At 40.1% G+C, this 12026-nt stretch overlaps 1 protein-coding gene across 2 annotated transcripts; it reads right to left on the bottom strand.

Annotated features, from left to right (window-relative positions):
• Positions 1-272: 272 nt before the first annotated feature.
• On the bottom strand, positions 273-11708 carry LOC133966088 (RING finger protein 122-like). Of its 2 annotated transcripts, none has more exons than XM_062400845.1 (6): positions 11558-11708; positions 7255-7411; positions 5909-5951; positions 5763-5804; positions 4666-4748; positions 273-3655 (listed from the first exon to the last, which is right to left on the bottom strand). In XM_062400845.1, exons 1-6 carry the CDS (start codon positions 11691-11693, stop codon positions 3535-3537), a joined length of 582 nt encoding a protein of 193 aa, XP_062256829.1. In that variant the 5' UTR covers positions 11694-11708; the 3' UTR covers positions 273-3534. The 2 variants fall into 2 exon arrangements, with proteins under 2 accessions (XP_062256829.1, XP_062256830.1); XM_062400846.1 differs by lacking the exon at positions 11558-11708 and adding an exon at positions 10299-10862.
• Positions 11709-12026: the final 318 nt, after the last annotated feature.

The raw sequence follows: 12026 nt of genomic DNA, 5'->3' as shown, positions 1-12026 counted from the left end.
AATATCATTTGACGTTGTGTTATCCAATTTTTTGTTTTGATTTGTACTTCAGGGCCACCATAATAAAGTGATGTTGAGATATTTCACCTCAATCATGGCAATTGCTGGGATATTTTAATGTGGTACAAAGACCAACATTATCTAAAGGGCTAATAAGTTGGCTAGAAAATGAAATGTTAATGACTACTATTTAGTAACTTTTCCTTTCACATATAAACAGCTTTAGGTATCAACATGTAGCAAATCTTGGGAAAAAAGAGACTTGGAGCCAATTGACAATATCAAAACACGGATTCTGTATTTTTTCAGAAATAGAAAATTCAAAGCATTTACAATTTGCACAGTACTCATAATGTATTCCTACCCTTAGAGAATGGTGTTCAAAGGCACCTCACTCAGACAAAAAACCAGCTCAAACAGGTTCCTCATATCAGTGCAGTGTTTCTATTTATAACCGTACAGAGCGGTTCTTAGATGTCAGGAGCTTAGATTAATTTGATGAATTGTCGCTTTATCTGTCATCGTCTTTACCAAGGATGGCCTACTGTTAGACAAATGACACTCAAAGTGTTGTAGCTGACATACTAGGCCCTTTATTGAGAGCCAGTTATGATACAAAATAGTTCCTAAAAATAATTTCCTGTATGTATTTATGTGTATTTTGTGGTTAAGTCACTTCAGAACTTTTGTTGTAGCTGAACAGGCGTATGACAGCATGTAGTTGTCTTTTCTCTTAGATCCCATATGGCTCCAATGTGTTGTCATTTAGGGCTTCATTACCTTCATTAAGCTTGGCAACATACTGTGGGACTGCGAGATAACAGAAGATTACAGCCAAACCACACACACCACAACACTCAATCTAAATTTAAACATTACCCTGTTTTGTTCAATTAAACAGGACTTCATGTTATTTTGATTGTAAATGTTCTACATCTTTCACGGCAGTCTCTGCATTGCCCATCAATGCTGGCGCAAAAATAGTTGTCTGGTTGTTGAATCCTCCTCTTTCCAAGCTCCAGCCTCTGGAGTTGAGGCTAAACCCAGACAGATCACATTTACATGGAGCTGCATATAATTATGGGCCAAACTGTCATACAAACATGGCTCAGAGGCAGAGCTGCTCTGGAGGCAGAAATAAACTAATTTGCTGAGTTACAGAAGTGACACTACACATCAACATCCCAGAAATGGCTAAGGGCCACACAACTGTTTTTTTGTCACATAGAGGGATGCTCTCTTAAGATGTTAGTATGTCATCTGACTCCACATGCAACTTGAATACAGTGGAGAGAAAAAACAAAGTAAACCATTTGGAATTACCTGTTTTTAGAATATGTATTGTTGCACCCACATCTCTAGTTGATGGATGATCCAAGCTCAGTGGATGAATCTTACTTCTAAAGGTAACTGTATACCTACGTCTAATATTAAACTGAAGGCCACTGGAAAAGACAAGCAGATGTGCTCTTGCTACAAAAAACAAGAATAAGACAAGAAAGATATGAACATCTAATCTGTGTAGTTACCCAAAAATTGAGAAGGAGCCTATAGCTTCCTGGCTCTCTAGCTATCTTGGTAATCTTGGCAGAATCTAAACCTATACACACACAGGAGTACCTACACGTGAGGCGTGTTGCAACCGAAGTAACTGGAACTTGCAGGAACTTTTTTCAAGGAACCCAAAAGGTTCTTGCACACCTGTTCATCAGTGTTTCCACCAAAGTCTATGGACCAGGAGAGATTTGGCAAATCAGCCTGCTAATGAAGGAACAACCAATGGCTACAACAAGCTTTTCCACTCCAGTCCACCAGGAGGCCACAATGCAAAAGATTGACAACGATGACACTGTACAAATTGAGCAAAACAGCAGTAAACATGGAATAGATTAAAGCCATGCTGCTGTAAATCTTAATTTAATGCTTGAAGAGACAAGAGGGCTGTAAAAAGAGGCATTGAAAACACCTCAAATTCTCAATTCATGAATCAGTATTTTACAAGCTCTCGCAGAAATATTCGACCAATCAGGACTCTTCAAAATTGCAAATCCCAGCCCAAAGGTTTCTATACTTTTTCAAATTACTCCTTCCAGTTAAGGGACTTTTCGGGGGTAAAAAGATTTCCACTGATCTTAATTGCGACCCCGGTTCCTGCAGTGGAAAGGTTCCAATGCAGTATCTGCAAAGTTTCCTAGTTCCTGTAGAAAGTTCCTCCAGCTCCACTGGAACACAAGCTAGGAGTTATCAGAACAAAGCTGATAATGTGCAAACATCACAGTCATCTTTTACATGTCTGGAGTATTTGAGACACTGATCTTCAACAAGTACTGCATCCCTGTGTTTTTCAAACCCAGCAACACACTAGGACATGAACTGGTACATCTAAAAGACCACACACCTTGAAAAGAAATCTAGTGTCTGCTGTCCAACGCAGTGAAGAATGCACACAGGGATGAAACTAACCAACCAATAAACAAATGCATGGATCAACACAGGAGCACACACTTCATGTGTTTAATTACACCTAAAGATAAGGGACACACCTCCAATGATAACAATCACACATATTTTAGAAAAGAGGGACAGGTGATTTGAAACAGGAGTGAAGGAGGCCATCTACATCAAAGTAGAGAAACCACCGCCCAACAGAGGAGGAGGTCCATGACACCTCTCATCCACCGCCTACAATGTAGTCCTATCATCCATTTACAGCTAATTTAACCAACATTCACATTCCAAGCCTCAGGTGACTGCAAAGACGATGGTTGTTTACACTTGGTCCCATGTGACTCCAACATCTAACAACTGTCGTTAAAACAGCCAGGGGCACCAACTGAGCAAGTCACATCAATTGTGAACTGACCCCGCTGTAGTTAAATACCTGGGGCTCCTCAACAGTCAGCAGTAACTGAAAAAGCTTGTTTGATGAGAGATCTTCATCAATAGTCTATTAGTATCTACCACCAAGCCCGGTTGCACACCATTATAACGTTCTTGGATAAACACGACCTGGATGACTGGGAATTTTACCAGATTAAAAGGTTAAATCAGTAACTCAAGTAAAAGAGCAAAACATGGCAAACACAGATCTTCTTAAGTCATTGTACTTGCAATTAAAGAGTTTTCAAATCCACCAATACTCACGTACAGAATAACTGGGATTAGCTTGCTCACAACCAACAACTCAGTCTGAAATTGATTTTAGGGTCGTTCGATTGAGCTGCAGCTTTAAGGCACTTGTGCATCAACACAGCCTAGCTGGGGTACTTTAATGGAAAGTATCTGCAGCTTTCTAGTTTGCGTTAATCCATTAATTGGTCGAAAGTCTCTAACACAACCGTATATGTCTTAGCTTGCTTGTTAGGTTCTTTGGCTCCCTATGTCCAGTTATTACAATTTCTTATCCCACAGTAGCTCTGCCTCAAAATGCTTTACTATTAATACAGTCTGTTGGACAGTGAAACAGGACCCTCTATAGTGACAGATGACTATTTAGTGGAGAACATGGGGTACTGCTGGACATGCGTTTCCTTCTCAGACCTCCAGGAGACTTTGTTGTCGCTCGGATGCTTGTGGGGGGTCCGGCTGGAGACGACAAATGGACTTGTTGCACATGGGACAGACGCTGCGGATTTCTAACCATTTTAGCAGACACCTGGGGAAAGTAGATACATGAAAGACATGCTGCATTAACATGTTTAGTCATTTCTAAGGCAGACAAAGTATGCAATGTTACATTTATGCTGAAACTTTGGGAATCATGACAGAACAGAAAACAGAAGTTAACCCTGAGGCCTGTGTGTGTACAGAGTAACTCAAACACACATTTTCTGCAAGCCTGGTGGGAATATTACTTGGGAGGATCTGAGGTCTGCCCGGTGCTCAGAACTGTATCCCTGATGCACAGGTAAAGAGGTATCTACTGAGTTTATGCAGAATTTCGACTTCCTGCTGTAGTTGTACAACAGGACTGATCAGACACGTACACAATATAAACACAGGTCACAGATGCTGGTGACACAGACAGAGAAATATCGGTCAGAAATAAAAGCAACCAGGCAAACAAAAAGCTGCTGTTACCATCACACCTATGCTGCAGGGCAAAAACAGGTCTCAGTTGCATAGAGCTTGTTCATTTTCAAACATGCAGGGACATATGTTGTCAGGAATTTCCACATTGTTTTATCAAGGGCACCCTGAAAAAGCTACTTTTCCTGAAAGTCACTCCCTTTCAGGATGCGTTCAGCTGTTAACTTAAAAGCAGAAATAAAACATAAAGGGGAATTTAAAGTTACGTGTCATTCCTCATGAATGGTTTAGTCAATACGTTTGCACACCAGTAAGTCTAGGAATTCTGGGCTAGAACAACATATTGTGGTTTTTAGCCTATTGAGCCACATGATGGATTTGCAGACACAATTGGTGCTACAAAAGAGATTATTCCACATGGTGTCAATTGAGGATTGTTTCCATAGACAGTCTCGAACATAATAAATGAATCACAAAAATTTGCTCCATGGTTATAGTTTGTGAAACAGCTTATCAAATTAATCAATTCTGGAGATTTTTCATTTGACTGTGACTTATAAAAACTGTTGCATGTTAACAAGCGTGGAGTCAGCTTTCCAATCTCATGTTGGTTTGAATCAAGCTCGTGGAACTTACTTCTTGTGAAAAGCATGTGAACAAGGGCACACCCCGAGCTCGTCCTTACTGCGAAACTCTTCTAAACACACCGCACATGTTTGCTGAGAAGGGAAAATGACAAGTTAAGAAATCGGGTCAAAGTTGATATGACTGCCATGTTAACTATTATCAGAAACTATAACTCTGTTATGCTATATACCAATATTACAGATGTAAATGTTCATGACTGCCCTGAAATAATTTTATAAATACCTTATTTATAATAATACCGCATATATTTCTAATGTCAGCAATACCTAGTTTTTGCATACCTGTAATGAATGTAGATAGAAAATGCACACCAACATTAGCCTACTACTAATAATATGGTATTTTTTTTAAAAGACAGTAAACTGATTTTCAAAGGATGAAACACATGTTGTTTCTGTGATTTTCTCAAAGCTCCCATAGTTTGTAGTTTGTTATCAGCTGTGAGTAATTTTCCTATTTAAGTTGTGTACAATGTGCAACAATTCCTGCTCCCAGTTTGCACATGCCCAGTGTATGCGAGTGGTTTTGTGATGTGCGTTGTCAGATACGGAGCCAAAACACTTGTGAAGATAGAGATCGTTCTCATTTAACAAAAACATGGCAGTAGACTAATTTAATTTTACATTTTAAGAATACACATTCTCCTTACTTTAGTCAAATCTGGCCACAATTAGTATTTATTATTTAATTGGAATAGTATAAGTAAAAGTATAGTACATGCAGCACGTCATCAAGGGGAAGCTAGCTGCTTTACCTAGCTAATAAAAATCTCTCAAATCAGTAGTTTAGTTATTTTGTCAGCAATTCAGAGCCAAATGCCTGAGGCTAAAATTAAGAGATATTATCTCAATGTGATTATTTTCCCACATATCTTACTTAAAGTATTAGCATAGCACTTTATTTAGTGTAATTTGTTACAGCAGTGAGTTTGCTTCTAGCCACTGATTCACTTTAAACACGAGTTGCAAACACTGCTGAGTATTTTTCCCACATTCAATTTATTGTCCCATTAGCCCTGGTCTGCTTTGCCTCTTTCCATTGTTGCATAAAAGTGTTTCGTCACATTCACTGTGTATTGGACTTACACCAAGAAGGCTCAGTTTCTTCTCTGCTCCTTTCAAAACAACCTGCGAACGAGAAGGGATTGTCATGAAATGAACGGAGTTCAAAGGACAAAACAATATAATCTCAATAACATTTGCTTAACAACTTGAAAATACTGTAATGTTACCTCACTGTAGCCATACTGTTCTCGAGCACCTTGTCGCCTCAATCTGTAAAGCACAAAACACAAACAAACTTGTCATACTTTAATTTAGAGTCTAGAAATTCGATGATGTGCCTGGAGACTCCACGTTTGTCTTCAGTGCAACATGTCTTGTCATGCTTCATGATTCAGCTGAAGGCCTGGAATTCACACAATGCCACATTCCAGTACCAGCCTGTGTGTCTACCCTCATCATGAGCAGAGCTGTAACACTTTCTGAAAGATGTTCTTGTAGGAGAATTCTGGCAAAAATGATTAGTTGTCTTACCTCATTGAAAGTATACACTTCCATTAATTTTGGGTTCAGTGACCATAAAATAATAATAAAAAGCATAAAATGTTAATTGCTCATCGAGATAGACACCATTTGAGAAGCTTGAGGCGTTGAAAATGATCCAATTGCAGCAGTTAGAGGCACTTTCATCTCCAAGGTACAGTATCTGTTTGAACTTGTCTATTTAGACTTTTTAATCATCCCACAAACATAGTCTTACATTCTGTCCTTTATTATCAGAACTCAGATCAATTAAAACTCCAGATTCAGATCATCACTACAAGCTTCTTAGCTGATGCTTCTTAATTCAATGCCTCGCTGGGAACCCAAATTATAAACTGTATTTCCCACAGTCGTGTATATGTTTTTCAAATATCTTGTTGTCAGAGAGGATCAAAGATCACCATAACTGTAAGAGTTAAAGAGTTTTTTCCAGTTTTTTTACTTCGTCTTAACCCCAGTATGTCTGCAGTTGCCTTAAGCAGTGCTTAATTAAACCTTTGTCAAACAACAGGTAATGCACCATGTCACACAGTGAAAGTCCTCTGCATTACCGGATGGCCTAAATCAGCTGCGTTTTAGTTCTTTGCCATTCTAATAACAAGTTATTTTCTGATTTTCATATTGTTTAATAAGATTAAGCTTATTGCTACTACTATTCATGTACAGTTAAAGTCAGACGTCATAACCTAAAGCCGATTTAAAGAAGCAATAATTACCAGCATTGTATGCAAGAAGTTCAGGGGGTGTCTATTAGGGTTGTTGAAAGATAAATACAACAAAAACTCACTACATATAGTGACTACAAAATAACTCCTGAAATGCAGTGCAGGTTAGAGGTTAATGGTGTGTGACACTCAGTGAGGTCCTAAAGACGGCAGTTCACTGGATGTTTGACATACTGGAGTTTAACTACAATGATGTCTCTAGACAGAAGTGGGTGAATTTATCTGCTCATAAATAACATGGTGATACTGATCCTGTGTAGCTGTCTGACACTACCTCAGCCTTGACTGTCTGTCTGTCTGTTTTGTACCTGAAGAGGTAGCAGCAGAAGAAGACGCTGAGCATGAGGACAAAGAGGCCAATGCCCAGGATGATGATGTAGATGTTGAGCGGCAGGTTGAAGAGATCCTCGGACGTCATCTTGCAGTGGAGTTTGGAGTTTTGCAATCCCAGGTCACACAGACACCCTGAGAGGACAGCACACAGGGAAAATGAAATAAGATGATGAGGTAAAAATAATGGTTTGGCTGCAAGAAAGACAAATTCAATCCAGGGGGAAAATGCAATATCTATTCAAGTGCTTATCTGGGTGGAAAATTTCTTAAAAAGCATTTAGAAAATACCATTTTGAATGTTAATTATGTGAGTAAGTGTATGCATAATTGTGCTGAACAGTCTAATTTAAAAGTTTGATTCGAATTGTTTTAAGTTTTAAATTTTTCTACAATGTATACATTTAGTTTTTAAACTGTGTAATCCTTTATGTTAATATTTTCATGAATGGCTGGTATTGCTCAGTATGCAGGGTCTAATCGGACTGGGTTCTGCATCGACTTTGTCCTCCACACAAAGAACAATGCAGTCTTGAATATAGCCTACTCTTTGTTAGAATGCTTTGATACACATTCATGTTTTTACCAGCTGATAAAAATTTTAGAAAATCTCATTTTTTATACATAAAGAGCAACACTCAGACAATTGAGCTGTGAGGATTGTAACCTACATTATGAGTCATTTAGAGTCCCGGCACAAATCACAATGACAGAATGTATGACAGATGCGCATGAACAGTTTGAAAAAATTCATAGTGACGTGGGTTTCCATGTTTTCTAAATTACATCATTATGAACCGTTTTTTTTTAAATAACAATGAATCAAAGTTGAAATGTGTCCACTGTCACATTTAGTGACAGACAAACAAAGAACAATCAGTCTGTTCTGCAGCCCCCCTCAGCTTCGCAGAGCAACAGAGCAGCTATAGGTTATTGTGTTGGTTTCACAACCTGCATCCTTACTGTTTTGCAGAAGGAACATGAATCAAACTAAAAAGTCAAACATGTCAAATACATTTCTCTCAAAGACTATTTCTGTAATTTATGGGGGTTCTTATCAAGCTGGTGTGTGTTCAAGTGCTCATTTTTGCCAGTAAGTTTGGTTTGAATTATCTGATGTTAAAAAAATTAGTTGAGACATTATGATTGACTAACATTTGGACAAGCGCATGTATCAGCAGGATGTCGCTGCCATTACTCCACACCATGATCACTAATGCCCAAATAGGATGGCATTGTTCATCCACCCTGTCAGAGCATTTACAGTGTGTTACCATGGCCCACAGAGCGCTGCATGCCAAAGATAGACCATCATACATGACCGTGTCTGGCAATCCAGACTTCATCCCTGTCCACCTCCTGTGGCAGGGAGGTGGGGTTGGATTTTAAGACGGTGCATGTGTGTGGATGTATCTGTAACTTGTAGAGCCTGGCACACTGACTCCACACTGCATCTGTGAAGCCTCGTTTCAAGCTGCAATGTAATACTGCTTTCACTGCAGACACTCTTGGGCTGCACAAAGTTTCAGACTTGAGTGAAAGTTGAGATAATGAGTGCATGTGTGCAGGTGGTATGTGCAAAAGTTATGGACGAACCTAATTTAGGACTTTGTTTTAACCAAGAAGTGAGTGGGAAATGAAGTGGGAGAACTGTGTTGAGGAAAGTTTTGAAGTTTTTATGGCTGTAAAACTTCTGCGGCATAAAATCCACATTAATCTGGATAAAACTGAATTAATCTAAAGAAAAACCGGGTCAGATGAGGTTTATTTCTACAAGTGGTTGCTATCCTCATGACAAGAAGAGAATTTTTTGACACATTTATAAAACTTAACACATTCCCACACTGTGAAATACTTTTCATTCACCACCTTCCAACACAGGAATGTGTTCCACTTGCATCTTTGCCTGAAAGTGGTTACTCACTGCAGTTTGAGCTTGGTTGGACAGAAGTGCATGAACCCTGAGGGGCCTTGAAAATGGCACTTTTCATTCCAATCGACTCACATCAGCTTTTAATTGCAATACTTAACTCTTTCTTGAGGTCAAGTCTCACAACTGATCCTGTATTGGCGACCTTCTTGTTCAAAAGTAATTCTATATAGGACAGTGGCTGTGGCGGTGGGGTGCAGTTTTGGTGTACACTGAGGGGTTTTGGGATGCTCTCGACAGGAGATTTGGCTAAAGAAGTCGGCGGCTGTATTATTCGTAGCACAATGTGGGTGAATCATTGATAGTGGAGCACTGACAGCTAGGCATTGTGCAAATGCATTTTTTGGCTGCTAAACTAAATAGTCCTCCCTTGCATGGATACTGGCATTGGGTATTTATGTATGATTATGCTTGCCTCACGGACGTTGTTTAGATTGACGTTGTGTGGCTTCACATTTTGTCATCTTATACTTAACAGCATTTTGATCAAATTACTTCTTTTCACTATAAGACGGTACCTTGTTGTATATTAGCAAACATTTAGCTCAGCATTAGTTTGGTTGTGCAATGACTAATCTCTACATTGGAACTATGTTCCAATGGTGTGACCCATTTTAACTTAAGTGTTTTGTAAATGTTCACATAGCAATCACTTGACAAACAATCGGTTCAGTGTGAAGGATTTAGCGACATCTAGTGTTATTGGTACAGATTGCAACCAACTGAATAATCCTCAACAGTTCCTTTCCAAGTGTGTAAGCAATTCTACTGGGGCCTTCCGGTAACGTAAATACATAAGAGGTCCTCTCTAGAGCCGTCAAATGTTTTTTTCTTTCTAGGCTACAGTAGAAATATGGTGGTGCAACATGGTGGAACCCATAGACATATGTAGAAATGGAGGGTTCATTCTAAGTCTGAGAAAATTAATGTAACTCAGTGATTTCAATGAGCTAATGAATCACAACTGAAAACACAATTATGAATATTGTATTGCATTTCTCCCACTAGATTACACTAAATTCTACACACTGGCCCTTAAGATTATAACTGTTCACTGGTCATATCTTGCAAAAATCCTATGCTGGAACTTACCGTTACACCATTTGACAGGATGCATTAAATGCAGCTCGTCAGATGGCAAAGCTTTACAAATTTCCACGACTTTTGTGTGAGTTCTTCAAAGGACATCGGCGGTGGATATAATGTCCACTACCTTTTAAGTTCAGACTAGTTGACCCTGAGAGCTGATCGTGAGAGCTATCTCCTTGTGGTCTGGAGTAAATAGACCTGAGATTCCAGTTCTTCAAGAAGACATCAGCCCAGTAAGCAGCTGCTCAACTCAACAGAGTAAGAAATCAGTCAGCAAGGATTGTTTACTACAAAACATCCACCTCAGTAGAGATTTAGACTCCCAGCTGTGTCCTTCCTCAGCATGGAGACAATCCTGTAGGCGACGTGAATGAAAAAGACACCAACGTCAGAGACAATATTAGGAAAAAAAGCTCAAAATACAATCCAGCGCTCCGGAAATAAACCTGTCCGAGCACGACTCCCTGCTGTTTAGCTTTATCTCCTCTTCAGATCATCGTTATGAACCTCTTCATTTTCCTTATTTCTCTCCTCTGTCACTCTCTCCTCTCTTCTCCAGACCTCCACGTCGCTGTCCTCCTCTCAAGGCTGTGAAAACCTGCCGTGGCCAATTATGGAGAGACAAAGGGGGGGACATGGATGGGTTCCCCCGGCAGTCAGTCAGTCAGTCAGTGAGCGTCAGTAATGTTGCTTGTGGAAAGCAGCTCCTCATCTCTTCCTGGAGGGTTGACACGCTGCGGCTAATGCGGATTCAGCTTCTCCTCTCTTCTCTCGTCGGTTCCTCTCACGTTCAGTGCGCTCCTATCTTCTTCCTCGTCTCTGTGCTCCACTTCAGTTTGTAAACAGATCCGTGCTCATGTGATCCGCTGGGTGCATCAGAGCTCCGCTTCTCACCGCCCCCTCCTTCCGTCTGTGCTCCCTCCTCCCCCTGCTGCCCGCCTGCCTGACCTGCCTTTACCCCTGGCCTCGCTGGGTCTGCCCCTCCACTCTCTGCTTATAAACTATATAAACCAGACCGGTTATAATTTATGGTCACTCTAAGATCCACTCATTGCTGATATAGCTGCTAACTTGCTAACCAGCTTGGCTAGTGTTAGCTCTAAAAAATAAAAGTAGCTCCTAGCTTTTTACTATGTTGTCGCCTCTGGTCTGTTTACTTCAGCCTGCTCTTCAGCCCCGATCAACACTGTTTTTCAATAGAATTCATCGACTGGGGCAAATTAAAGGGACAGTTCACCGAAAAATTTAAATCCATTCATTACCTACTCGACACTGGCCGATGGGGGGGTTGAAAGTATTTGAGTCCACGAAACACTTTTGAAGTCTGAAGCCTGAAACATGCTTCTGCGACTGCGTCTGCGTCTTTTCACGCCGCGGTGGCGCAAGACTTGTTGTCATTCATGCTTCCCCAACCGTTGCGCGTCTTACAAAGCAATTCCGCGCCAGAACACTAGGCGGAGTAATGCTTTTTGTCGAAGACGACCTGAGAGACGCCTTCTTTGTGGGTGTGGCAATCGTTGTTGACTGTTTATTTACCTTCTACCAGTCGTGTTCTCCATTACAAACACACAAATCATGCTGCCTATCAGATTTTTTTTACAATAAATTTAAACCCCCAAAACATAAGGGGCCTCATTTAAAAAATTCTAAATTCATGGTCTGAAGCTCTGGGATCAGGTGCCTTTAGGGCATTTTCAAATAACCGTTTTCTAGTTAACAGTGGGAAAGAAA

Source organism: Platichthys flesus, chromosome 12 (genome assembly GCF_949316205.1).
Source record: "Platichthys flesus chromosome 12, fPlaFle2.1, whole genome shotgun sequence".
Lineage (NCBI taxonomy): Eukaryota > Metazoa > Chordata > Actinopteri > Pleuronectiformes > Pleuronectidae > Platichthys > Platichthys flesus.
The sequence above is the reverse complement of the archived record's forward strand: the minus strand, read 5'-3'. Positions and strand labels throughout refer to the sequence as shown.

Excerpts from the sequence above, each read along its gene's own strand:
- LOC133966088 (XM_062400845.1), bottom strand. The coding sequence starts at position 11,693 with ATGACAACAAGTCTTGCGCCACCGCGGCGTGAAAAGACGCAGACGCAG. Across the intron at positions 7,412-11,557 it reads CATCGGCCAGTGTCGAGTAG|GGTGTCTGTGTGACCTGGGA; the intron begins GTAATGAATGGA and ends CTGTCCTCTCAG. Across the intron at positions 4,749-5,762 it reads AGAAACTGAGCCTTCTTGGT|CAAACATGTGCGGTGTGTTT; the intron begins GTAAGTCCAATA and ends TTCCCTTCTCAG.